The sequence below is a fragment of the Furipterus horrens genome, unplaced genomic scaffold (assembly GCF_987537825.1).
Source record: "Furipterus horrens unplaced genomic scaffold, mFurHor1.1.pri manual_scaffold_3, whole genome shotgun sequence".
Taxonomy (NCBI): domain Eukaryota; kingdom Metazoa; phylum Chordata; class Mammalia; order Chiroptera; family Furipteridae; genus Furipterus; species Furipterus horrens.
The window spans coordinates 136,812,303-136,839,728 of record NW_028327173.1 but is presented as its reverse complement, the minus strand read 5'-3'; the positions used below and the strand labels follow the sequence as shown (position 1 = coordinate 136,839,728).

General features: G+C 48.0%; 4 protein-coding genes across 12 annotated transcripts in view; 1 reads left to right on the top strand and 3 right to left on the bottom strand.

Moving 5' to 3' along the window:
• Positions 1–6,148, bottom strand: part of ACIN1 (apoptotic chromatin condensation inducer 1) — a 30,746-nt gene extending 24,598 nt beyond the window's left edge. For 6 of the 8 annotated variants that reach the window (XM_090270265.1, XM_090270267.1, XM_090270266.1 and 3 more), the window contains exons 1-4: positions 5,810–6,148; positions 4,359–4,424; positions 1,828–1,939; positions 1,289–1,408 (exon numbers count right to left, since the gene is read on the bottom strand). In XM_090270265.1, coding sequence (XP_090126391.1) covers positions 1,289–1,408; positions 1,828–1,939; positions 4,359–4,424; positions 5,810–6,121 — 610 coding nt within the window. In that variant the 5' untranslated portion in view covers positions 6,122–6,148. The remainder of the gene's footprint in view (positions 1–1,288; positions 1,409–1,827; positions 1,940–4,358; positions 4,425–5,809) is intronic. The other 2 variants (XM_090270270.1, XM_090270271.1) reach the window with 1 other exon arrangement.
• Positions 5,876–9,459, top strand: CUNH14orf119 (chromosome unknown C14orf119 homolog). 2 transcript variants are annotated; one of them, XM_090270275.1, is made up of 2 exons: positions 5,876–6,448; positions 8,655–9,459. In XM_090270275.1, exons 1-2 carry the CDS (start codon positions 6,414–6,416, stop codon positions 9,082–9,084), a joined length of 465 nt encoding a protein of 154 aa, XP_090126401.1. In that variant the 5' UTR covers positions 5,876–6,413; the 3' UTR covers positions 9,085–9,459. The 2 variants fall into 2 exon arrangements, with proteins under 2 accessions (XP_090126401.1, XP_090126402.1); XM_090270276.1 differs by having other exon boundaries at positions 5,878–6,403.
• A 503-nt stretch (positions 9,460–9,962) lies between these two features.
• CIROP (ciliated left-right organizer metallopeptidase) lies at positions 9,963–14,591 on the bottom strand. The gene is made up of 14 exons (XM_090268323.1): positions 14,294–14,591; positions 14,090–14,183; positions 13,948–13,999; positions 13,480–13,623; positions 13,096–13,221; positions 12,818–12,902; positions 12,525–12,670; positions 12,277–12,448; positions 12,030–12,099; positions 11,855–11,951; positions 11,479–11,751; positions 11,034–11,263; positions 10,682–10,861; positions 9,963–10,173 (listed from the first exon to the last, which is right to left on the bottom strand). The coding sequence occupies exons 1-14, from the start codon at positions 14,589–14,591 to the stop codon at positions 9,963–9,965; spliced, it is 2,178 nt and encodes a 725-aa protein (XP_090124449.1).
• Positions 14,592–22,922: 8,331 nt separating this feature from the next.
• On the bottom strand, positions 22,923–25,088 carry CEBPE (CCAAT enhancer binding protein epsilon). The gene is made up of 2 exons (XM_090271889.1): positions 24,136–25,088; positions 22,923–23,551 (listed from the first exon to the last, which is right to left on the bottom strand). Exons 1-2 carry the CDS (start codon positions 24,643–24,645, stop codon positions 23,216–23,218), a joined length of 846 nt encoding a protein of 281 aa, XP_090128015.1. The 5' UTR covers positions 24,646–25,088; the 3' UTR covers positions 22,923–23,215.
• Positions 25,089–27,426: the final 2,338 nt, after the last annotated feature.

The window sequence follows — 27,426 nt, the reverse complement described above, 5'->3', positions numbered from 1 at the left end:
GACCATTAACATTAATGATTCAAAATACTTGTTAATTTACACATTGGTTTAATATAGCTATCTGCCCTGACCAGTGTGACTCAGTTAGTTGAGCACTGTCCCGTAAATCAAAAGGTCGCTGCTTCAATTCCCGGTCCAGGCACATGACTGGGAAGTGGATTTGGTCCCCAGCTAGTGTGTGGGAGAGGCAACCAATTGATTCTTTCACATTGGTGTTTCTCTCTCTCTCCTTTCACCCTCCCTTCCCCTCTGTCTAAAAATAAATAAATAAAATCTTTAAAAAATATATAGCTTTCTACTATACACACATCTTCTATACACACTCTCCTAAAGGATGCTATCTAAAATAAGTAGTTCATAACAAAGACTGCATTCATAGACTTTTGCTTTAGATACTATGCAGCCCTGGCTGGTGTGGCTCAGTGGATTGAGCACTGGCCTGAAAACCAAAAGGTCGCTGGTTCAATTTCCTGTCAAAGCACATTCCCGAGATGCAGGCTGGGTCCCCCATTGGGGGTATGCGGGAAAACAACCGATCCATATATATCTCTCATGTTGATGTTTCTCTCCCTCTTTCCCTCTCTCTAAAAGTAAATAAATAAAAAAAATTTTAAAAGTATTATTATAAGTGTTTCCATCTCTTAAAAAAAGATACTATGCAAAACTGAGTGTTTTATACTGTGAAAATTTTAATCTTGCCTGGACCTAATCCACATATTGAGTTATAGCTCACATAATACGCTGCACTGGCTTTCACAGCACCTAGCACTACTGTAATTAATTATACAATAATTTTGTTTAATATCCATCTCCTCACTAGACTATGTTTCATTAGGGCAGAGACTTATTTCTTTCTTTACTATATTCCTGGTGCCTAGCACATGCCTGGCATAAACAGGCACTCAACAAAAATTATTAATTAATAAACTGTAGTAGATGCCCTTTGGGGGTGTATGTGACTGCATGTACAAGCATACTATATATAACTGGTAAAGAGGTGAAAAAAAGTTGTGACTGTTGCTAAATTCATAGGTAGAAGTAGTTCAAGAGGTATAGATGAGAAGAAAAATCATACTGCCTTATAGAACATTCTGAGAGGTTAACACAACATAGAGGTGAAAGCAGAATTTAAAAAGGACATAATTTTCATTAGAAACATGTCAAATATTAAGTCACAGAGTTTCCCTGGGACTTTAATGGAGGCTCGGTATGAAAGGAGGCCTAACTACCTCCCCCCACCAACTACGCAGGATTGACCAAACAGCGCAGTGGGGAGGGAGATACGTACTGGGCGAATGTCTGCTGAGCTCCAGCTCTGGTCTCTCCAGGCTGCTCTGAAAGTCAGGAGGCAGCAGGGAAGCCACTCCCTCAGGATGGATCATCTCGTCCTCCGACTCAGCTGAAGCTTCTGCAAAGTACAGATTGGGTCGGGGCAGGGAGGGAGTGAAGGGCTCAGCATGTGGGAATATGTAGGAGTGAAGGAGGTCAAGCAAAGTCATGGATATAGAGTATATACTAAAAAGAGTGATATACATAGAGAAAAACTCCCTAGGATTAAGCTCTACCTCATCTAAAGGGTGGCTTAATTTACTTATAACTTTTCCTGGTGGCAGGAATCCTTTTCTAATAAGATAGTCAAATTAAGTGTAGTCTTCCCTGACAAAAAGTAAATAGTAACTCACTTGGCTCCATAAACTACCAAAGCAAGTAAGTAGTCAGTCTCAGGCTGACTTATTCCTAAAATTGCGTAGTTAAAGAGGCCCATCTACTTGGTTTCAGGAATAAGAATGAAGAACTCCTTGTAAGAAGTGACAGTTCTGGGCTTACCTTCAAGATCTGCAGCTTCTCGAGCTTCACGTTCCAGACGCTGCCTAAGTAGCTCCTGCTGCTTTTCCAGATACTGCTTTATGAAACTGTTCTGGCTCATTTCTTCGCCAATCTGTGTAGAGGACATGGAAAAAGAAAAGTCTAGGAAAGCAAATTAGGAAAACACAAGGAAGAAAATTTCATGGACCAAAGGTCTACCCCGTTACTGGACTCAAGAAAGATGATTAAAATGTTAGATGGCCCCTTCTTAAGCTACTTTTATGCTGAGGACCAAAATAAATAGTCCTATGATTCACAAAAGATGACAAAATGAGGAACTGCAGATAATTTTTTTATTTTAAATATTCAGTACCCATCCAAAGAGTAATGCACAAATAACTGAAAAGAAATAAAAATTCCCTTAAAGCTATATATTTCAATCTAAATTTTTAGATAATAAAAGATATCATCTAAAAACAATCTAGCCCTGACTGGTGTGCTGTTGGTTGGGCATTGTTCCTCAAAGCAAAAGGTCGTTGGTTTGATTCCCAGTGAGAGCATATGCCTGGGTGGTGGGTTTGTCCCCAGACGAGGCAACTGATCCATGTTTCTCTCTCATACCAATGTTTCTCTCCTTTTCTCCCTCCCTTCCCCTCTCTAAAAATAAATAAGTAACATCTTAAAAAAAATAAAATAAAATAAAATCTGGCCCTGGCTGGTATGGCTCAGTGGTTTGAGTGCCAGCCTGTGAACCACAGGGTCGGTGGTTTGATTCCCAGTCAGGACACATGCCTTGGTTGTGGACCAGGTCCCCAGTTGAGGGTGTGTGAGAAGCAACCACACATTGATGTTTCTCTCCCTTTCTTTCTCCCCCCCTTCCTCTCTCTCTAAAAAATAAATAAATAAAATCTTTTTTAAAAAATCACTAATTTTTTTTATGGTAGTATCATCAAGAACTGAAAGGAAGAAATACTAGTCCATACTAGTTCATTTTCTGTTAACAAAAGACCAATCTCTACCTATCCAGGCAACATTTTGACAAACATCTCCAAAATTCAAGTATGGTACTTAAAAGTATGAAAGCAAGAGATTAAAAAAAGGATGTCCAGCTTTTAGACAGCGTTCTAATGTCATTTTCTTGGGGTGGTAAATCCTTGGTAACAATATTTAAATTCAGAGGCTTAATCCTCCCCCTCTCCCTTTTTTTGCAACACAGACTCCCATAACACTCTTGTCCTTCAGCTTTCTTTTCACAAATTCTCCTCCTGAGAACCTTCTTGTCTGGCAAGTCCTATTAGGATTTCAGAAAAAAGGAAAAAATCTAAATACTTTCTCAGTTACTAGTCATCTTTCCTAAACATGGTAAATATTTGCTTTCAACTAAAGTAAAGATTAGTTTCTTGGTACTTAATGGACATTGATGAAATGTGGGTTATGTGTATTAGAGAATATATGTATTTGTTGCAAAAATCCTATGTTAATAAAAGCAAAGCTTCAAAGACTAAAATGCAAAAAGGAATATAATCATAAACTGATTAACTTATATAGCTTCTTATGCTTGTTAAAGTACTTTACTAAACCTGGGTAAGCTGGCTAGATTAAAATACAGCTTAATGAGGTGATAACAAGGGAGTAGGAAGGCTCTCTTGTTTTTCCACAGTATCTTGGGACTTCATCTAGTACTGGAGCTGCACACTACTGCACTAACAAAGATCTGGATTTTTCCTTTAAGTGCATGATACACTACAATGAGGGGATTTTAAAACTGAAAAGTATCTTGAGACATCATGCAGTCTAAGACAGTGCTAAAATTTTATTTTAGGTTTTTTTTTTTTTTTAAAGAAAAACTGTGGAATGATTACTTCTAAAGAAATCTTATGCAGAAACTTAATATACAAAGCAGATAAAAACAGATCTGATTTAGTTTAAGAGGGGAGTGTGAACCCCTGCTCACGTGGGAAGAAGGTATCTTCCCTAGGAAGCTGCCAAAAGCAGCTCCACAAAACCTCAGCAGAACAGTTATAAAACTATGGATCTAGTCCAACTTCTTACATTATACATAGGGAAATCGAAGAAACCAAGGCCTCCAAAGGCCTTAAGTAACAGAGCAACTAATGTTTAGAAGTAACTGCATGGTTAGTATTAACACTTTTAATGGTGGATGATTTCCAAAGGACCAAATTCTTGAAAAATCTAAGTCGACAAAAGCAAGTATTTTCCGAATTGCCCTAGTGATTGTCTACTTCACATCTACATTCAAAGACTACTATTGTCCCCAACCAATGGCAAATAAATAACTTCAGATCCCTGTACGACACTTAAGTTGGAGCCACATCTTTCTTCACACACCATGTCAAGTACATATTAGAAATTATGTAGCTCTTCTGATTCTGTTCTTGAATTCTTTATTAGAATTCAACTTTCCTGGTATAAGAACATTTCTGACCCAGGGAACTTGGAAAATGTTGATAAGGAATTAAGCACCAAATATGTCCACCCATTTGTCCGTGCATTCAAAGAGCCTACCCCATCTAATGAACCTTCTTTCTTACCTGGGAATTTGGCTGAAATGCGGCATGGGGTGTTGAGTGTTTCTGTAAATTTTCTAGCATTAGAGCCTGGTGGAGAAGGGCAAAAAGTCAGAAATCAGGCAGGGGAGCCACTCCTCCCCTAATCTGTTCATTAAATGCAATGACTAACCGTACACATTTAAACTGTACTCCTTTTTCCAGGGACCTAAAAGCCCTTTACTAATACTGTTCTCATTCATCTTCAGAAAACCATTAAAGGTAGCCATGGTTACTGCTCCCAAATGTACAGAGGTAAAATGCAGGCACATAAGAGACAATCAGTGACCTGGCTATATAAAAAAATCAGTGGCAGTGACAGAGCCAGTATTACAATATACTCTCTACCAGCTTCTGCACTTGACTAGTGCCCCTTCCAAATCTGGCTCTCCAGGTAAAATTAATTAAAATACTCAAATCAGCTCCAAATACATGAAACCATGGGGCTGCTGGTTTTGAGCTGATTGAATTACGTGGTCAAACAGTTAACCAGACTAGAGAGCTACAGTTACCCAGGACCAGATCTACTTAAGAGTCTTTCCAAAAGAATCTTTAGATATATCAAATTTTAAAAATTTCAGAGGAGGCTACAAAGCAAAATGAGCAGACCCTGTAAACTGGTGTCTGACTTAAGGCCCCCCTACATGAAATTGTCAGTTTATGTATAAGCAACAGTCTGTCAACTCAATCCTAGAGCCAACCCAGTCCTAATCTGTACTACCCACCACATATCATAATTAACCCTAATTAAAACCAAGACATCCTCATCTTCCCTCTATTTACACCAAACCCATACACACCAATCCATCCATCCACCTCATGACTATCCCACCCCAATCTACTAAAACCAATTCAAAACCCCCAACATATACCAACCTGCCTCACCTTTCTCACCAACAGTCACCAAACTCTAATCCACCCAGATTGCTGTGGACCCTTCAAATTAAGGATTCTTTTAATCTCACCTCCTAATCTAATCAAACAGACATTTTTACCCTACCCCAATCCAATTTTTCCGGATATCGATACCAACCCCACCAACCCCTCCACCCAACTATACCCATAACTCCCCCCACCCCCCAGGCCAGCAACGCTGGTGGTTGTAGTGGGATTTAACTCCTTCTGCAGCGCATGCGCCGAAACCACAGACACAAACAAGGAGGGGGTGGGGAAAGAAGGAAGGAGCTTAAGACACTCCGGGAGAGTAGCGCGCGCCCTCCCATTTTGGGCTCGCGCCGCTGCCGTTAAGGCGGGAACCGGAGCTATCTCTATTCCAGCACGAGCCTCGCCAACCACCGTGCGCGCGGCTCCCGAGGCTCGCGCTGGCGGCCTGAGCCTGCTCGCGCCGAGCCCGGACACTGCGCCTGCGCCGCAGCAGAGACTCGTCTCTACCGGGTCCGCTCCCCTCCGACACCCCGGCAAGGCCGTCTCCTCACCCCTTTGAGCCGCTTGACCAGGGCACTCTTCTGCCCGCTCTTGGCTAGGCCTCGCTGCTCCAGTGCGGCCTTCAGGTCGGTCACTCGCAGCGCCTGAAGAGGCTTCCCGTCCAGAGTCACCTCCTCCAGCTCCGCCATCTTGCGTGAGGTACTCGGGTCCGTCCCGACGGCTTCGGGCATCTTCGGTAATTTCCGCCAACGCCCTTCGAACGTACCGATCTGACTCCGCCTACTGCCATAGTCCACCCCTCGATTACCACTCAGAACTCCCCGAGTTCCTCCGGAACTGCTCGGGTGTTTCCGTCTCCACATCGGCACCAATCGATTCTTTCCATCCTCCCAGATGCTTCCCCTCCCTCATCCCGCTTTCAGAGCTCGCTTATCTTCGTTTTACGGAGCCTGTGACTCGAATCTATTCGGAAGCCTTCGACTCTGGCATAACCATGATCGGAGTTATTCGTCTCTCTCCGGACCTAACGCTGAGGCGCTTGGGTGTTTAGGGCTGGTCCGGGACCGGAAGTGCGTGGGTTGCCTGACTGGCCTTGCTTCGGATTTTCAGGAAACATGGAAGCGGTGGCGATAGAAGGAGCTTAGGTACTCTGTGATGGTGTCTCGGTTCCCTGTGAGAGGAAAGGGGAGGTAAGCGGGTTAGAAGTTCCTCTCTGGGCTGGGTCAGACTCGGTGTTTGCGGGTCACCCTCGTAGGGTAGTGCTCCGCTACGGAAACAGTTGCTGCCTCCTATCCTCTTAATACCCGCCACTCCCATCTAAGGCTACGTTGTTATTTGGGACCTCGAAATGCCAGGCTCGTTGGCTTCCAAGGTGGGCAAGTGGCAGCAGTGTGTCTTCGGACTCAGACTGAACTAATTCATAATCATTGAACTTGAGTTTACCGTGGAAGCCACGTCGCAAGACTCGGGAAAAATTCTCCCTTCCCCCGAATAAGAGAATAAAGTTCCATTAAGAGGAATTGCTTCTTGTAGGGCCACTGAAAAAATGCAGTCTCTTAGGACTGCTTGGTACTGAACTGATGTTAATTGCTTAGGGGTTCCTTTCTCTCTACAAATAATCCAATTTGCACAAAGAGTACAATAGCTCATATACAGTAGTAGTTTAAGGTTTTCATTGTTAGAGATCCAGATTGTGGTTCTTGAAAGCTATTCAAGTTGGCTGACCTAATAGTTGCATTAGTGATGCAAATCAGTGGCAGGGCATCAATAGGTACTATGTTGAACATTAGGGGAAACTGTTCAAAGACATTTGTTCTACACCTACAGCAATGTAACACTATTATATCCCTAAGCCACCAAACCAAGTATACTTTTTTTAGTCTTGTACAAATATGTGGCTATTTTCTTGTTTTTCTTACTGTGTTATCTTATTTTGGACTAGGGACTCATCACTTCTTCTACTCTTTAGTTTTTCCTGGTGCTTTACAGGAAATAAGAGAAGTAATGGATGTTATCAAGTTCTTGGCATATTTTAGAAGCTGTATGCACATTGTGGAGGAGGTTCTTTCATTATATATGATGTATTTTTTCTCCTCCACTGTTGATTGGCTCTGGATTGGTTAGCATTTAGACCCTCCCTGACCAGTTGCATATACTTGATTAAAAAACAGGTACCATTTTCACTTAAGGGAAGATATGATGGACCAACATTAATCATTGTTTTTTTCTTTACTCAAACTGGAACATAGAAATAGGCAGGAGAAAATAAGCAAGAATGTGTTGGATAAGTTGGAATTATCAAGGGTCAAGGAACAGCAGGGGAATAGGTGGAAGGGATCAAACAAAACAAAAAAAGAAGACTGCCACAAAAGGTTACACTAGCCAAAATTCCCAGAGCGAAAAAGAAATACGTAACAAGGGCATGTGGCCTTGTCCTGGCTGGGTGACTCACTTAGTGGAAGGGTCATCTGTACACCAAAAGTTTACGGGTTTGGTTCCCAGTCAGGGCATGGAGGGGAGACAACCAGTTGATGTTTCTCACTCACATTGAAGATTTCTCTCTCTTTCTCTCTCTCTCTCTCTCTCTCTCTCTCTCTCTCTCTCTCTCTCTCTCTTCTTGTCTCCCCTCCCCCTCAAATCAATAAACATATCCTCAGATGAAGATTTTTTTAAAAAGTGGGTGGCCTTGCAACTTTTGAAATTGATCTTAAAGAAGCACAAAGTTTTTTTGCTCAAAAATTCTCCTATAGTGCCTCAGTAACTGGAGAATGAAATCATCATTGAAGGAGACTTTACAGATGACATCATTGATGTCATTCAGGCAAAATGGCTAGATATAGATGCTAGATCTTGGAGAAATGAAGAAGAGATTTTGAAAATGTGTACTTTAATTATCTAAACTGATATGGCCAAAGGGAGAGAGGTCTTTTGAAAACATATGTTTATTCTACAGTAAAACTGTAAACTATCCTCACCCTTGGCATTTTCACTATTCTGTACAAGGCGGTTTTTTTGTTTGTTTGTTTGTTTGTTTTGCCAAAGTCTAAAACAGAGGATACTGTAGAACTTATGCACGGAATAGAATTTAGTCAAATAAAAATTTTTGATCACTTGAAAAAAAGTTATTTTCAGATTTTTTAATAAGAATGATGGAGGGAAACAGTGGTTGGGGAGGGTAATAGGTTTGAAAAAGAGGGAGGTTGGCAAGTATAAAATGAAATTATTCTTGGATGACTTCTCTAAAGTAGTTGAATAATAACCCAATTACTGTAAACTGAATTGGTGAAAAGTAATTTCCTTTATAGATGCTGATTGAGTGTGATAAGATTTCTTGTTGGGAAGCTGTATTTTGGTTGCTCTGTCTAAAGAGTATATAACAGTGCTTTTATGTTTCAGGATGCCACTGGAATCATCTTCATCTTCAATGCAGCTATCCTTCCCTTCTCCCTTACCCTCGGTGCCTGACAATTTTACTAACTCTTCTCCTCTCCCAATGTCTTACATCACTTCCCAGGAAATGAAGTGTATTCTTCACTGGTTTGCCAGTTGGTCAGGTCCCCAGCGTGAACGTTTCCTACAGGACCTGGTAGCTAAAGCAGTGCCAGGAAAATTACAGCCATTGCTGGAAGGTCTGGAGCAGCTTAGTGTGTCTGGAGGAAACAGACCACCTTGTATCTTTGAGTGCCAGCTACGTCTTTGGGATCAGTGGTTTCGAGGCTGGGCTGAGGAGGAGCGCAATGAATTTGTCAGGCAGCTGGAGGTCAGTGAGCCAGACTTCGTGGCAAAGTTTTACCAAGCAGTGGCTGCTACAGCTGGTAAAGACTGATAGACATGAAAATCAGAGATGATAACTGTAGCTGATGGAGCCAAAGCCACAACTTGACAGTGATAACTTCAGATGTGTCACTTAAAGGTCTGGGAATGGTATCCTGATCTGCTGACTGAACTCTGACCAGGTCTGGTTATTTCAATGTAAACAGCACATCAGTTGGACTCCTACTGTAAATGTTTTCAATCTAAGCAAATCCAGATCGGCATTCGGCCTCAAGAGATGTCAGACGCTCAAGAATTTAATGACTTCTTTTGTAACTAAAACCAAAAGGCACCTACATACTATAACTCAAGCCTGCTGGTGGCCCATGGGGTTTCCTACTCCAGAAACAGGAGAGAAGGGCAATAAAAGGTCATGTTTTTATAATTAGCTGGATTCAGATGGCTGGTTTCACCACCCTTAGCAGATTCTGGCATAATTATGTGACATCCTAACCACTAGCTTTCCTGTGATGATTTAGTGAAATTATGGAAAAATTAGAAGAGGGAGATAATTAGTTACTCCTTCCTCCACACTGATGTGTGTTTGAATCCAAATAACGACTTTTTTCAAAAGCATAGTGATATCCTTGGAGCTGCTAGCAGATGTTCTTATTCTGTAAATTTGCTCTACAACAATATGAGAACAAGTGACACTCTTTAGAGGTTGAAGGGTTTATTATTATTATTATTATTTTTTATCAAAATAAAGAATGAATCTTTGGGAACCATACATAAGTCTACTTTTTTATTTCCTTCTTTCATTGCAAACCCAGTATGAAAAGAGGCATTCTGGGAAAAGTGGAACTTAAGGGTGAATAGCAGATTGACTTCCCATCCAGTTGTCTTCTAAGAAATAATCTGTGTCCTGCGCCCATCATGCTCTGGGTAATATCACACCTCCCTTATTTCCCCAGCTAAGCCGCTTGTTGTGCTTTGGATCTCTGGTGACTGGTAAGGGGCAGATGGTCCCACCCGAAGGGTAGCTCGATTCTGATAGGCCATAGTTCCCAGTGCACCCACCAGGATAAGCACCATTAGGCAGAGTCCTGTGGACAGACCTAGATGGGTCATGGAGGGATCATGGCCTGAGGTAATCAGCAACCTAGGAACATAAAAGTAATAGGTGGCTTGGAATAATGGCTAAGTTTAGGAGGTGAAGAGGGCTTTACCTCTATTGTAATACACAGAGCTCATAAAACCCTGTTTCATCCAACCAGTGAACTAAACAAAATCAATGAGAGCGACTAGAACCTGAAAGTAGGAATAAGACCAAATTCCAAGTCAGTGGCAACTTAGATTGTCAGAAGGAGACTTAATGTGGCAATGAGGGAGATGGCTTAAGGGAAGGGTTAGACTGGTGTTTAGGTAGCTTGATATGGTCCCTGGGTAGAATTTAAGAAAGGAATGGGGCTAGGATCCATATCTCCTAGAGTTGGGGGAACTTCACTGTCATGAGGGGAAAGGTGTCCCATAATGATAGGTTGGAGGTAATCATATTAGGAATCCTTGTTTTCTGAAATGAATAATAACTGCTTAATAAATGGGATTTCAAACATCTAGACTCCAGGAATTTGAAAAAATAAAAACACCTACTTGGAATATTATCTTACTTGCTGTATTCTGTGGTAAAGTTGGCTCCTCCATAATATACTTCTAGAGGCTTCTTCTGGAGAGTCAGGGTCAGGGCCCTGTGCAGCATGCTGACCGAAGGCCCTTGGCAATTAGGAGACTTCCACATATGCACAGTGAATACCAGACTAGTGGTAATTGAGGGGCTATGGAAGTAGCACCTAAATGGACATTTGGATCTCTAATGGAGATATAGACCCTGGAAGATACCTTATGAAACATGCAGGCTTAGGAGTGGGATAAACAAAGTTTCAGAGGACAGTTGGGAAGTGAAGGACTTAAGCGTTCTCCCTGGCCCATAGTAAAAATCCACAACCTGAATTTCCGCTTTACCTGCTAGTGCCTCCTCTGTTCATCAGAGCCTGTAGGATTGCTTCAGTCAACTCTTCTCGTTCTTCCTTCCCTAGGGAATGGCCTGATGGCTCAGCTAATCCTAAAGACAGCCTGAATAACAGGTCTTGGGTTGAAAGACTCACAGGTGGGGAAGTAACAGCATCTGTACCTTCATTAGTCTGACACAGCCGACCCCGGGGACAGAAGAGAAGACCATAGTACCCAGGTATCTACAAGGAAACATGTAGCAGGGTATAGTTAGAGACTCAGTTACTTGCTCAAACCTTCCTTCTAAGGAAAATGTACAGTCTAGATCTAAGCCATGGGCTCTGTGGGTACTTAGTAAAAAAAATGAACGTAAAACAGGTTGCATAGGACCACTGTATGAGCATTTCCAAGTTTCTGTTTGCCAGTGTATTATAGCTTTTCCACCTATGACACCCACCTGAATAGCCTTTCCTGGAGGACATGAGGCCCAGGGGGATCCCTCCACCTGCACCTTGTAGGCTCCCCTCTCTGTGCATTGGTGTAAGTAGCAGTGGCCAGCAAGCTCTGCTTCCTTCAGGTGTGAGATCTGAGAGGGAAACCTGGCCTTGTCCCCAGGGAGCAGTTGTGACGTGAGGTTGGCAAAGAAGCAACGACTTTGGGAATGGTAGATCTCTCCATGGGGATTCTCCGCCCCAGGTGAGAATCCATTTTCCTTCTTCCAGCATTCACTCTGAGGGGCAGGGCAGAAGGTAAAATAGTGTTTGTCTTGATGCCTTAGAACTTGACTCCTTTTCAGACCCACTCAGTTTCACTCTGTTTTCTAGTCTACTCACTCGGTTGGCCAAGGGCTTGTACATGCGGCAGCCTTCCAGCACAGGGTCTGAGGAACAGCTTCCCTTATCCAGGTGCAGATAGTGGCAGCCCAGTCCACTGTATGGAAGGGATGATAGAGTGACATTAAGATCACGCTGACAGCTGCACAGCCCCTCAACTACTCAGCACACACACCTGCCAGTACAGAAGAAGTCTGAGGAGCCAGTCCCACATGTGGTCACCAGGCCGAATTCCAGGCCAGATCCTATATGAGAGATAGGAAGAGAATGAGCCCTCAGGACAGACGAAGCCCCAAACATCCCTTGGTGCTAGTTATGCTTACAGCTTCCATTGCATCTTAGTAGCAGAGAATCCTTTCCAGCCTCTCTCACTTGTCCCGAGCTGACTTTTGTGCCCCTCTGTAATTCTCCTTGTTTCTCACCCTGGCCCCACAACAGCTCCTCTGCAGCACTGTGATTGACTTGGTACCAGCCTGAGTCTTTGAAGGCAGCAAGAGTGATTGGGTCTAGTCGAGTGTACAGGGCACCATCGAAGGTAGCAGTCATTATAGAGCCTTGGAGTAGTCGGGCCTCCCAGTGTGAAGACAAAGGGCCCTGTTGGGGGAGGAAGCTGGTTGCCACCTGGCTACTACTCCTTCCTTCCATCAACCCAGGGTGTTCTTATTCTCACCTCTTCTTCCAAGGGGACACCCAGCGAAACCCCTAGCACTCCCAAGTGTTTGGCCAGGCTGTGGCTAACAGTTGGGGTGGTGAGAAGCAGCTGTCCCCACTCATCTCGCCTTGTCACCTGTTGCCTTGTAGAACAGTTCTCTTGAACTGAGTAGAAAAGGGGGAGAAGGCAATGTGAAAAGAGGAAAACTTAGGAAGGGTGAGGTAGAATGGGAAGGAAGGAATTCATGATATAGTAGTGATTCCCTCCAGTTGACATTGTGGGATGATCTATTCCTCATTCTTCTTGTTTACCGCTGGGTCCTGAGGGGCAATCCCGCCACTTCTTGAAGAGCTGTCCAGAGAAACCCAGGGTATGGAGCAATTCGTGTAGTGTAGCCTATGGACAATGACAGCAGAGTCAGGGAGGCTGGGTTTGCAGCAGGACTGACCAGTCACCCTATAGCCCCTCTGCCCCATCACTTCTTAGAACCCGAGGCACCTTCTATTCCATCCTTAGTAGTTTCTTCCACTTCATGGAAAGCTGAATGACCTTCCCCACCTCCCTCAACCTCTCATTATACAGCAGTCACCATGACGATGTCACTATGTCTGAGGCTGGGGCTGGAGAGATGTTGGGCACAGTAGACAATTGTACCAGCAAGGGGCCTGTCTTCTGAGTCCAGTTGGCAGCAGGCAGCATAGGCAATGATAGAAGGCTGTGGATGAGTGAGGACAACGTAGGGGCGGAAAGGAGGGAAGTAGGGTAACACAGGAGAAATCTTCCTGAAAATGGAGGGCCAATGGTACCAAAGGATGGCTTAGAGAGTTTTTAATCCCCACCCAAACTTCATCAACATGCCCCAAGTTACCTCAAATAAATACAGTTTAATAAAAACTGCTTTCTGTCCCTTACCCCTCATATTTAAGATTAAGAGAAGCAGAGTAGGGGGAAAGGAATTTGATTTGAACCTCACCTCTTGGTGGCACTTGGAAGTGTGGGCAACCCGCACATAGAGGAGAAAATCAGTGTTTTGAACCCCAGGCCCATCTGGCCGGACCAGTTGCGGGGGACCCTGCTCTGGCCACAAGGCATAACCATGGAGATGGGCATCAGGGATCTGGTGGGGAGTGAAATGTGGCATCTATATTAGCAGGTGGGCTGGAAAGATAGGACAATAGGAAGCTGGGTACTAGCAGTGAGCAGCAGAAAGTCTCTATCTTTGGTCTGCCTTAGTGCCCTCTAGGCAGCTGGTTAGAATAGGGAGTTCTACCATCCCTCACCCCACCCCAAATCTCCAATTTAATAAATTGTCAGGAGAAGAGGGGGTTAAGGAATCTCAATTGTTAGGAAGCTCATTTGGTAATTCTGATGCTGGTGGTCTTGACAAGGTCTAGGCAGGCTAAAGATCTTCAGATCCCCAAATCTGAGAAATTACTCCTACCTTTGCACCCAGGCAACTCTCCCCTTTGTACCCTGGGTTCAAGAGGCTGCACCTACCAAGAATGAATATCTGTAGGTGAGCTGGAGACATTTCTGAGTACCATGAAGAGGTATTGCATGCACCCACAATGATATGGACTCACCTGTGATAGTTTGGGGTGTCTGGGTCTCCCCAGACAGCATGGCAGTACTGTGCAGGGTCTCGGCTCAGAAGCAGGGGTCCTTGCACTGGAGGCACTTAACAAGATGAGAGGCCCATTTCGCCTCAGTATCTGAGAGTTTCAGGTCCTCTTCTGCTTCAGATCTTTCTGTCCCTCAGCCCTCCCGATGACTGTTCACCCACTCACCTGCTAGGATGCCTTGGAGTCGCTGAGCAGCCTCTCTCACTGCGGCCAGGGCTTGGGATTCCCCACTCATCTCCTCTCCCTCAGGATCCCAAGCTCCATCTGACACAGGGTCTCTTATATAGCAGGTTTGGATTCGGAGGGGTTGAGGATCATGAGAGCTAGGGAGGGTGAGGGAGGAAGAGCGGAAGTTTGAGGGAAGCTGGGAGAAAGGGGGCCTGAGAAGGCTCACAGACTTCTGTGTCTCATCATGTAGACATCTGCTTGTGGCCGCCCCCAGCAGTAGCAGCAGCAGCAGCATCTTCTTCCTTCAAGTGTCTTCCACAGCCCGCCCTGGGTGCTGTGTTCTGTTCCCTTCTTCCCTACCTCTCTTACTTCCAGCTTTCCTTTCTTGCCATGTCTCTGCATATCCCCTCCACCACTTTTGCTTATTTTTCAAGATTTAAGTGTTGTTGACTAAATCTACAATTCCTCCCAGGAGGTCGGATGTGAACCACAGGGGCCAAAGCTGCCTTCCCCCTGCCCCAGGACACCAGAAGTGGGGAGCTGGGGGAGGGGCAGTGTCATTTCCAAGGCCTAAACTGACCTTCGCAAAGAGGAGCCTGCCCCATCTGTGAAGGAACTCACATAACCTGTTTCCTTCTCTCATCCTAACTCCCCTGCCATTCTGAGCGGACAACCTTGAAACCTTCTCAGAACTAAAATGTGGGTATTAACATAATTGTGTGTGTGTGTGTGTGTGTGTGTGTAGCTGGGCATTCTTTGCTTATGGAGATGAGCAAACAAGGGTCCTGCACTTCATTAGCCCCATATCAGAATCTGGTGGACTCTAAACTGCCAGACATTTATGCCTCTCCTCCATCTGTGTAGGGGACTTGGTAGGTGCCAACAAATATATGTTGGTTGACGGATGCCTCCACATGAGAAGCTGTTGTGTTAGCTCTGTGAGGCTTCACAGAAGCCACTAATAGGTGTGCTGGGGAGAGAAAGTAAACTCTTAAAATGGACAGTAATGGAAGCTGTTCGAAGATGTCCTTACTGAACTCTTGGAACTCCCTTAGTTTTATTTACTCATGCTGTGCTTTCATATCCTGTTGACTCTCCCTGGACACCTGTCCCTCCCTGCCTGCCTGCCTAATTCCTACCTTCCCTGTAATTACTCTGGAAAGCCTTTCTTAACATCTCCAGTCTAAATTCCACACCTGCCAGAGCAGGAGGGTGACCTCTCCTTCCTTCTCCCAACAGAATGTTTGTCATCTTCTTTTATAATTGTTGGCTTAGTGGCTCTCCCTCCACATCCTGCACTCCTTCAAGGTGGGCCTGCTTCCTGGCTGGCTTTGTATCCACAGCACTGGGCATAGCCCAGAAGGCTTAGTCTTCAATTTGTGGATGAAGGAACAGAACCTAAACCTATTATTTAACTTTTAAAGAGGGAGGTCAGGGGTACAGTGACTAAGGCAACATAAGTAATTAGTGACAGAAAAGGCTGGGGAGATTGAATTTTTTATGTTTATATTCCAGAGCTGTGGCTGGCACTAACCATTACAAGGGAGGCATCCAAACTCGAGCCAAACCAGCTCTGCCACTTTCTATCTATGCAACTTTGGCCACGTGCCTCAGCTTTTCCATCTGTGAAAATGGGGATGATTGTATTTGTCTGATAGGGTTGTTATGAGGATTAAGACCTGTAAAGTGCTGAGAACAATGTCTGGCTCATGGTTAAAACAAAGTCAAGTAAAGCATTTATATTCTAGAGACACTTTAACTCAGGCAGAAATATTCTGTTCTTATCAACAAGTACAAATCTTTGGGGAACTCTTGTTCTTTCTGTGAGACAAACCTAGTATTTTTTTTCTCTAAATGTTGGAATCTTTTCCTCTCCTCATTGGGATAGGCGGTCTGTGAACGAAACTTTCAGGTCAGGAATTGGGTGATGGACCCAAGGTCTTGCGTGGCTCGCTTCAGGTTTTCTGGCTCCTATGCTTTGCCTGCCCCCTTGTGACCATAATGAGTAAGACGTGCCCTGAAGTAGGGGTTCACCCTAACTTCTCACTAGCTTGCAGAATTTCATACCTTCTCACAGCAGAATCCCAAGAAACAGCTCACGTTTCTTCTCCTGGAATACTTTTCTCCTGCATTTGCCTGGCAAATTCTTCCTGATCTTTCAAGATCCAGCTAAGAGGTTATCTACCTGTTGAGACTTTACTCCCCAGCCTGAGTTTGCATATCCTTTGTTCTCCAATAACATTTCTTTCACGTCTTTGAAGTAGCTCTTATATTCTCCTGACATTTATTTTTGTGCCTGTTTCCTTGCTAGACTCTGGGCAGTGGTTGAGTCTGATCCATCTCTGCGTCTTTGAAGTGGTATGAAGTAGGTGCAGAGAGGTAGTGGAGGTGAGAGAGGAAGGTGAAGATAGAGCAAGGAGATAAGGAGAAAGGGTGAGGGTAGTAATCATTGCATTGAGCACTTCCTTGGTCCCCAGACATTGTTCCAAGTACTTTATGCTCATGTAATCCTTTCAGCAACCTCACGAGGTAGTGATCGTTATTGTCCCAATTTTAAAAACTGAGGAACAGCAAAATTAGTCAATGTGGGTACGTGGCAAAATGTGGGATTTGAACCCACATAGTTAGGTTCCTGAGCACATCAGGCAATAGTGCTTCTCAAGTGCACAGCATGGAGGAGAAATAAAGCTGTGATGAGAGGAACAGGATGAGAAAGATGGGGCTGAAGAGAAAAGGTGGCAATGAGGAGAGACTACAAGAAGGAGAGGGTGAAGGAGAGGGGAGAGTTAGGAGAATGGAAGTTAAAGAGGATGGGGATGAGGTGGAGGAAGGGCGTGGAGTTAGATAGGGGTAGGAAGTTAGGTAGGGATAAGGAGAAGGGGTGTTGATGAGGAAGGGGTGGAGGTGAGAGAGCTGATGTGGGAGGTGGAGAGAGGATGTGCCTGAGCACAGCATTTGTCCTAGGTTGTGTATCATCCCTAAGGCTATGGAGCACACTGATCTCTCAGTTCCCTGGCCCCTTCATCTCTAACACTCCTCTGCATTCCACCTTAGCAAGCCCCTCCCAGACTCAGGCCTGGAGCCTTATCATCACCAGAAACTGTAGCACCTATGAAATAACTGAATCCAACACCCCTCTCTCTGATATGATCTCCTTTCCTTATGTTTGCTCAAGTCGGCTCACTGCAGCTGCTCTATAGGCTCACTGAAGACCCACTAGCCCTTCCTGTCTTTTCATCTCTCCTTGTCCACCTTAGGTTCCAGGTTCACTGCTAAATCCCTCTTTGGGGAGTGCTTTCCGCTCCCCTGCCCATCCTGCCCCCCTGAATCAGCCCCACTTGCTGAGCAGCTAACAAGCGCTGAAGGAAACCTCCCAGAGGGCAGACTGCTGTCACAAAATTTACTGGGGGCTCCCAAGTCAGAAATCTCAACAATCAGCTTCCCCTTCCACTCTCAGCAACTAGGATTTACACCTCCAAGCCTCCTCCTCTGAGCCTCCTGCTCAATCACTTGCAATCACCTCTTCTTTCATGGTGGAATGAAAGTCAGCCCCAGCCTGTTGCAAACCTGTCTGTGTCCCTATCTGTGTCTGCTGCCATCTCTTCTTTGTCATTTGGAGAGAAAACGTCTTCTCCCTTTGGAAAGTGTTTTCTCCCTCTGGTGATCTGGATCCCATCCACTGGAGTGAGATGCGGTCTCAGCTCCTCTCTGACCTCATCTCCCCTCCTCATTCTGGTCTGCCTGCCCACCCCCCACTCCGCAGCCCAGCCTCTGTCAGTAACCAGAAGGACCTGCAGCAAAGGGCCTTTGCATACGCTTCTTTCTGCTGGGAACCCCACTTTTGACCAAACTGACTCCCACTTACCTTTTAGATACCTGTTTATATGTTACTTCCTCAAAGAAGCCTTTCCTAACACATTTAAATATTTGCCACAGTCAACTTTTTACTTTTGCCACATAGCACGGCCCACAATTTAGAATTACATATTTACTTGTGAGATTCCGTTTGTCCCCTCATGAATCTGTAAGCCCCACAAGGGCAGGGACTGTCCTTGTTTATCCTGTAGCTCCCATAAGAAGCAAAGTACCTGGCATGCAGTAGGTGTTGTTAAGTATTTTTGAGCAAATGAATGAATGACGGTAGTGAGAAGGCAGGATGGAGATGAGGGAGGAGGAAGGAGGAAGATGGAAAATGCAAGGTGAGGAGAGCAGATGGAGAGTGAGGGGAAAGGACGGTGATGAAGACAATGAGCAAAGGTGAGACTCAGGATGGAGGGCAGAGGAGGTGAGGAAAGGACCAGGGGTCTTCACTGGGCCTGAATAAGTCTTCCACACCCTGAGTGGACTTCCCAGGAGCTCTATCTCTTGGCCACGCTGCTTGTGAGGTTTGAAGGCGGAGCTAGACTTTATCTTGGGGTGCAGCCCTAACCTCAGATGGTGACAGAGCGGGAGGCAGCAGGGGTTTTGCAAACCGTCCCGATTGCAGCAGGCCAGCAGTCTCACTCGGGACAGGCGGGTGGGGCTTGGGCTTATCTCCCGAGTACAGTCCTAACCTCAGATGGTGACAAAGCGGGAGGTAGCAGGCGTTTTGCAAACCGTCCCGATTGCAGCAGGGTTGGATGGTCTGGCCAGGGGTCACAGTGCTAGGTGTGGAGAGAATGGGTTTGGACAGTTTGGGGCTTGGTTCAGGGTGAAGCTTGGCTTGTGGGGCATGGGGGATGGACCCATCTATGTGTGGCTTGCCTCTACCTACCTCAGATCTCTGTTTTACAGGAGAAGGGGGAGGCTCTGCAGGTGGGTCTCTCACTATTTAAGGAAGCCTTCCTTTTCCCAAGTCCTAGGATACTTCTGCTGCTCCCTGAAGTCGGAATTGGTGGCCAATTGCAGCCATTTTTCTCTGAAAATACCCATCTCCCCATGGGTTAGCCTTGGGGAATTTTTTTATGTGCCATGGAAGTTTTTTCTGAAGCCAGGCCAGCCTGCTTATAGCAGCAGCTGACAGTGGCCACCCGGGAGTCCTGTCCAGGTAAACAAACCATTCCCACTGTGGAGCAGTCCAGGCTGAGTCCTGAGAGGAGAGAGCAGTCTGCCTGCTGGGGACCAGTGTGAGGGTGACGGCAAGTGACTGGCCTGTGGAAGAGAAGGTGCACAGGCCCTCAGCCAGCCCTAGGTCTTGTTGCCCCTCAGCATCTCCTATGCAGCCCCTTCCATCCCAGAGTCCCCTCACTGGCTTGGGGCAGGGTAGGAGGTGGAGGTGAAGAGGCCCCTTTCCACCCCCACAACCCCAACCGGGATCTTGCAACACTGGGATGGGGGCCCTGGGGGCCCAGGAGTGTGGCAATCTGTGGGGGTGGGGGTGGGGGGAGGTGTGCACGGAGCAGCGGGAGAGGCTTTCACAAGCAGCCTCTGCCACGACTGACCTTGGCAGGCTCACCTTGGGTAGCTTCCCCCTCTCCGAGGAATCTCCAAACAGCCTTCCTCCTGGGCTGCTTCCCTGGGACCTGAGATTCTGTCTCTCAGCCCAGGACTCTTATCCTGCTCCCCAGTTATGCTCAAGAAGGAAAAGTGGGCCTGAGCTATGGATTCTAAGGTGAAAGGAATGCTTGCGTTTGCTGTGTGCGCCTCGATTTGCTGGCTTTCCCAAGTTACTGTGTCCCCAGGCCTCGAGCTTTTCCCCAGGCAGAGGTGGGGATAACTGGCCTACCTTCCTGGGGGTTCCTCCTTTCGGCCATCTGCTTTGTCCACAGTGGGAGCAGAGACAGGCCTGCTCTTGGCCCCACCCCAGCTTTTAGAGACTGTCCTCCCCAGCACAGGGAATGAGAAGAGTGTCATTTGCAACTCCATTCTGGAGGGAGGAAGGGAGGTACTTTTCTGGTTTATCCCCTTTCTCCCATGTTCCATTCCACCAGCCTCCCCAGGATTCCTTTCTTTTTCTTGACCACCGGACACCTCAGGGCCTTGGCATTTGTTCTCCCCTCTGCTCACCCTTCCCATCCCACTATGGCATATCTGCTTCCTTATTGAAATTTTTTAGGTTTTGACTGAAATGTTACCTCCTCAGAGCATCCATATTTGGCCACCCTAGCTAAAAATAGCCTTTCCACCTGCTTGTTTATTTGGTTTCCCCATTGGGCATATTCAAATGGAGTAATTAATGAGTTTAATGAAGGTGTTTTATCGGGGTGTGAATGAACAGGATGAAGGGAACATGGAGGGTGAAGGGGCCTGGTGGCAGCAAGGGGGCTGTCACCACCCCAGATCAGTAGGGCAGGCATTCTGTGAGAAGAAGCTGTGGAGAGTGCTTGTCCTGTCAGGGAGGGGTTGGGCACAGACCGCCAACTTCACTCTCCTATCCCACCCGGTACATAGCAGGATGAGCAAGGAAGGGCAGAGGAAAACACTCAGCACATTTGTGTGTTGCCCCTTTCTGTCCCTTCAGCTGAGAGCTGGGTTTGTCCTTGTCACCACAGTGTTCTGGGCATCTTGCAAGGGCCTGGCGCAGGAAAGATGCTCTACAAATACTTGTCAAATAAGTTACTTTGACCCAAATCAGTTGAGGTCAAGTTAAAAGCCCCATTCAGAAAGTGTGACCTCTGGCCACCTATCATCCCCTCCCCCACCCTGGGTGTGATCTGCTGCAGAGGACTGGGGTGTGCTCCCACTCTGTGTCACACTGGGGCCAGGTGTGCCCTTCTCTCCTAGAAGGGCTGTGGCTCTCCTCCAGTCCCGGTGCCAGCCACCCGCCCTGAGGAGCCACTGGGGTGGTGGGAGCTGGGAGGAGACACATTTCAGAGCTGTGGGAAAGAAGCCTGGGGTTGACGTTGAAGCAACCCCGGTTCCATCACCCAGAACCCTAAAAGTATGTCAAGGGGCAGTGGTCTTGAACTAGGAGGAGGAAATCCGGAGGTTGAGTCACTGAGTGTGTTCTGTACAAACCCCCCTTGGGCAACCTTTCCCCCTGGGCTGAAAGGAAGGTGCAGGATTCTCCCAGGCATCCACAGAAACTGGCACCTCCCCCTTCCAAACTCAGGCAGCTTTGCGGGCTGAGGTTCAGCTCTGTCTGCCCAAACCAGACCTGGGACAGGGGATCCAGGGCACAGAGGTAGGAGAGACGGCGCCCAAGAGACACTGAGGCAAAGGCAGGAGAGGGATGAGTCCTGGGTAAGGCAGGCATGGTACCCAAGATGTGGGAAGGCTCTGATACTGAGGATGTGGAGAGAGAGAAAAAAGCGAGGATCCAGACCCCAATCTCTCTGCCTTTCAGAAAGTTATTCCTTGATGTCTAACTCACGCTTCCTCAGCAGTGGCCTGTAAACCACTGGTGGTCCAGGAGAAACTCTAGCCTCTATTACGTCTCTCTTCCTGTGCCTGTTGGGCATTCTTGATCACTTATGAATGAAGTTCTGTTGCTCTGCCCTGTGTTGTATGCCTCTGAGGGGAGGTACAAGCTCAGTAGAGACAGGTGCCCTGTGCTGAGATAGCAAAGGGGTTGAGTGATCTTCAGGAGAATGTCTCTTTCCCCTCAACTGCTTTATCTATAAAATGTGGCTCACACTATCTTGCTTCTCTGAAGGCAAAGCCCACCGGATGATCTCTTGAGGTCTTTTCCAGCACCTCTTTTGATCTGTGATTTTATGGAGCTAATTTCGGTTCTGCCTCTAACCAATTGCATGATTCTGGTTAAGTCCCTTCCCCTCTTTGAGTCCTCAGTTTTCTCACCTGCAAAATGAGAAGTGTAGATGAGATCTCTGAGGTTCTTTCAGTTCTAGCAAAATGGAATAATAACAACTATGCACGCCGGCCCTGTTTATCTGTGAACGTAATGGCACCATGAGGTGGGGGTTAGCACTACTCCCCGTTTGCAGATGAGGAAACTGCAGCACAGAGAGAAGAAACTAGCTCTAGGTCACACAGCTAGTAAGTAGCAGAGGGAGACTCAAACAGAGGCACTCAAGCACTGTGCTATTGTTCTTCTTAGGTGAGAGTTCTGTGAAAAAGAAAACATTTTGAACACTGGGTTTCACTGGCACAGGCAGGTGTCATCCTCCACATCATCAATTTTCTTACATACAAACAGGCCTCAAGGCATTTTGCAACTGATTCCTCCCACAAACACTAAAATGCTGATGCACTGGGGTCCCAATGCGTGAGGGCCAAGATGGGAGGGGGCGGGAGGGAGCCATGGGGGCATGTCAATCTGGTGAACTGAAGCTGTGGATCTGGAGAGACGGGACTGAGTCCTGGATCAAGAGCTAGAGGTCCACAAATATGGCAGAATCATCTGGAATTTTCCCTTGATCACCTGGGGCAGGAGCTCCCAGATGCCACTTCAAGGTGAGGGAGAGCAGGGCCGGGGTGTGCAGGGACTAGGTGGTGTTGAATCTCCCTCCAAGCCACAGAGCTCTGATAGGATAGTAACCAGAGGCTGCTCCAGGTCCTGCGGGGTGGCAGGAGGGTGCCTTTAGTGTTCAGAGGACAGAGGGCATAGTAGGGAGAGAAGAACAGAGTGACAGATATAGTCTGGCCAGGTAGCTTTTGGGGGAGAGCTGTGGGCAACGTGTCTGCTGAATATTTGGGAAAATTCCCAAATATTTATTTGGGCATGGAATCAAGGGGTAGCCATGTGCTTTCCCAGGTTCTCACTGCAGCTCGGTTTGCTGTCTTTCCTTCTGCAGGGCCATGCCATACACACGAACACACATTTACAAAGGTCCAGGCCCAGTGTACAGCCCCAGTACCGAGTCATAGTGCAATTTTATTCAGCTGCAGAATCATAATGCTGAGGTGTGCCCTCCTCCCTTGCCACCCGCTGCCATTTGTTCACTGTCCATATCTCAGGTTTGGCCTCTGAGGGGCTCTAGGACCCCAGCAGGGTGGGGATCTTCAGGGCCCCAGTCTGCCAGCTGGGCTCAGCTGGGCTCAGCTGCAGCCTCCCACGCCCTTGATGAGGTTGGCGGCCTCGGGGATCTGGCGGAAGAGGTTGCGAAGGGTGTCCAGCTCCTGGGTCAGCTGCTCCACGCGGCTGCGGAGGCGCTCGTTTTCTGCCATGTACTCCAGCACCTTCTGCTGTGTCTCCAGAATGCGCCTCTTGGCCTTGTCCCGACTCTTGCGTACCGCAATGTTGTTCCGCTCCCGCCGCAGCCTGTACTCCAGGCTGTCTTTGTTCACTGCCTTCTTGCCCTTGTGTGAGGGGCCAGCAGGAGAGGATGCCTTGAGGAGGGGACTGCAGGGGGCTGCGGCAGCAGCCAGAGGCGTCTGGAGAAGAAGGCAGGGAGGGACAAGGGGTGAGGGCTGGCCAGGAGGCAGAGTGGTGGAGGGCAAGAGTGCTGGTAGCCAGAGTACCCTTGGGCCTCAAAGGGATATGGGATCCAGAGGCGGCTCCTGGCTCCCAGTCAGAGCAGCCTTGGCCTTGCTAGATACACGTCCCTGCTGTGACTGAAACTGCCTTTCATGCTCCCACATGCTGAGGATACCTCCGTTCAGTCTATCTGGTCTCCAGTTCTACAACCAGCAGGCATTTCCTCTTCTAGAAGCAGGCTGCAGAGAGGCAAAAGGTGGTGGGCAGCAGAGAAGCTGGTGGGGGCCTGAGGACAAGGCAGGTCAGCTGGACACATAGACTGCAGGACACAGTGGGGTCCAGGGTGGGAGTGAATTCACAGAGAAGGAAAGCAGGGTCATGGTTAGGTGGTGGGTGCAGAGGGCTTTGGGATGGGTCAATTTCACAAAGCAACACCATACACAGACCCATTAAGGATTTAAGCAAGAAGCTCAGAGTTTCCCCATCCACACTGGACTCTCCAGCCCCTGGAAGGCAAAGAGGAGAACTGACCCACTCTTACCTTGAGGACACGCAGCGGCTGGCTGGGTGCTCCCAGGGCTGGGGGCAGGTGCATGGCTGTCTGCCCACAGTGAGCCACTTGGTACTGCAGATGATTGTAGCCGCTGCGGCTGGCTCCTCGGCTGCCCTCAGGCCCCCGAGGCTCCTCCTTCACAGCCACTGCCCTGGGGTCATAGCTCCCTGGGCTGCTGTAGATTCCAGGTCCCAACACCTTCCTGTCTGGACCGAAGGTATGTGGGGGGTAGGCGAAGGGCCTCGGGTCAGGTGGCAGGTAGTGAGGGAAGGCAGCAGTTCCAGGGCCCTTGAGGCCTCGGGCCTCCGGGGCTGGCTTCACAGTGAAGAGGTCCGAGAGAAGCTGCTCCTCCCCAGACTCGATGTAGGCAGAGAGGTCGATGGAGGCCTCATGCTCACACATGTCCCCCAGGTCCCCAGGCCCCACTCGGGCCCCTGAGAACTCAAGTGGCTGCTGGCCAGCCCGTGGCTCACACTCGTAGTAGGTCCCGTGGGACATGGCTGGTCCGCCCCCAGAGCTCCCCGCCCCTGAGCCCTGCTCTAGGGGCACCCTTGGGATGCTCAGCCTGCCCTTTCTCTATCTCCCCCTGCCCTAGATCTGCCCTAGATCTGCCCTCTCGGTCTCCTCTGTCACCCACTCCTGCGTGGCCTCTCCTCCCTACTCTGCTGTTTCCTTTTCCTTCCTCTCTAGTCAAGGCAGCTTTTCTCTTCCCTTTTTTTCCCCCTCTCTCCCTGGGGTGACTCAGGGAGGGGCAGGGCGCACCCCAAGGGAGGGATGCAGGCCTTAGAGAAATGGGGCCCCCAGCCTATTGAGCGGTTGGGGCACTGTCTGGTCAGGGTCCAAGCCGGAGTTCTGAGCTGCCCAGGAGCTGATGCTTCTGGAAATGCCTCCCCAGTCCTTGTTGAGTCCAGGGGATTCCAGAGTCCTTGCTGAGGGCAATACCTCCCTCCGACTTCCAAAAAGTTATGTGCAGAGTGAGGTGCCAAGTCAGAATGAACAGGGAACACCCTCCTCAGTGCCGACCCCCCAGCTTGGGCTGAGCTCCTCCCTTGACACACCTCTCAGTCCCCCCCAAGGGCTGGGCTCCACCCAATGCTGGGGGCAGTCAGTTCCTTTTGTAGCCCCACCTCCCAAGGCATTCTCCTGGGTTCAGGGGTGGGGGTGTTTGAGGGGTTTAGGAAGTATTGATAGGTTCTGACACCACGTCATTCACGGGGTCTGTGTTGTGGCTCAGAGCATGCTCATTTGCTAGTTTTCTTCACAAGGTCTGTGCAATAACCCAAACACTCATATGTTTCCAGCTAGCTTTAGCAACCTGGCACTGGCCCTGCCTGCCTGGGCTTGGCTGAAGCTCCTGGTCAGAATTAGAGACCTGTGCCCCAGGCCCAGGTACGTGACTGTCCCAAGAACCGACTGTCGCACTCTGGTGGCTCCGGAGCCTCTCTCTTTCAGCTGCCCTGTGCTGCCAGAGGCTCAGGCTGGAGCTCTGCCCTGCTCTGGTCCTCGGCTCTGCCCCATTTCCTGTGCCCTAGCCACAGGGCTCAGGCGCTCGCTCCAGCTCGGTTTGCTGTCTTTCCTTCTGCATGGCCATTCTCTGACCTTGATGCATGTCTCTTGGGTCCACTTCCTCTTGTGAAGCTTGAGAAGCCTTGTCTTTTGTCATCACCTCTTCCTGGGGCTCTGTTTCAGGGTCTTCAGAGAAGCTCAGGGCTTGCTCTCTGTACTTTTGGTCTCATGGGAGGCCTCCTATCCCTTTCCTTTTCTTTTGCTCTGGGTATTCCCTACTCCCTTCTGTCAGAGGCACTGGTTGTGACCCTGCTTTTACCTTCCACATTTCATCTATAAAAAGGACTATAAAAAGGACTATAGGTTCAGTGAAAATGAAGGACACAATAGAAATGTGTTACTGGCTCTTTTACTACCAGTAAATGCTGGGGTGGGGGCGAGCTAGGAGGTTTTTTTACAGGTCAGGCATACCAAGGGCCAGGCCACTGTGGGGCAAATGCAGAGGGGATATGTGCGGCATTAAACAGTGTAATAAAATATGCAAATAGGGCTGCATACAAGTCAGGCAAGTTACCCCTCTAGTTAACACCCGCTTCCTCCCTCCCTCCCCACCCGCCCAATACCCCAAGAGCTTCCCGTGCCAGTTTTGAGCTGATTTCTCTAAAAGCCCTGATCTGGCATGGGAAGATCTTCGTGCATCCCGAAGACAGGTTTCAGGAACCAGATGGGGAAATTTGTTCTGCCTCTTCCCTATTTCTAAAGACCCTGTGCCGAATAGGAACCACAGCTGCGCTCGTTCAGTTTGGCGGCAGTACCTCTGTGGACCAACAGGTGGCAATATAGGTCCAAAATCCGGATTTGAGGGGCTGCTCGGGGTCAGGAATCAGGTGGCCCACAGAGGGCGGCCTCGCATAGCCCTGGCACCAGCGAGACTCAGGCTGGGGATCTGTCGGCAAGGAGGAAGAGGGAACATGGCTGGGGAGAGGACTTGGGCAGGACTTACAGGAAGAGTGGGTAGGATGGTCGGGCCTTGTCTCAATGAGGAAAAATTCTGTCCCTCCCCAGCTTTGAAATACTAGTGATGATGGCGAAAGCCTGGCATTTTCTGGTGTTTGAAACTTACACTTTTTCATGCTGACAGTTTCCCTGTGAGTTAAGTAGGAAGGTAAGCAAGACAGATGGTATTTTTATTGTTGCCTTATGAGGAAAACAAAGCGGAGAGGCAGAGCCGCCCAAGGTCATTCAAGTATGCTGTGCAGATCTTGGGAGAAAGGGCAAAGGGTTAGCTCTTGAACCCGCCCTGGCAAGAAGGGATAGGGAAAAGGGGAGCTGTGTGACTCGGAGAGCCTTCGTTGCTCTCAGTCAGCCACCCTGGGAGGGGGAAGGGCATCAGCAATGAGGGAACTGGCTCTGGGGAAAGCAGAGAGGTGTGCGAATAGAGCCGGCGGCAGGAAATGAGAAAGTCTGCCGCTTGGCTGTGGGGAGATAAGCGATCTCGGGTCTCTCACCTTCCAGGCTGGTGGCTGATGTTGCTGGTGTACTGACGTCGTGTTTCCCAGTAACCAAGGGGTTTGGCCAGGCGAGAGGTGCGCTGGATGTTTGGGCAGGGAAGAAAGGGGTGCTGGGCTGGAAGGGTGGGAAGAGCGGTGCCAATCAAGGGCTGGGGGATTCTTGGGTACTCATAATTGCTCCGGAGCGGAAAGAAAGTCTCCCTGGTCAGCAGGCTGATTTTCTCCTTGCCCCTGCAGTTGCTACCTGTTTGCATGAACTGAA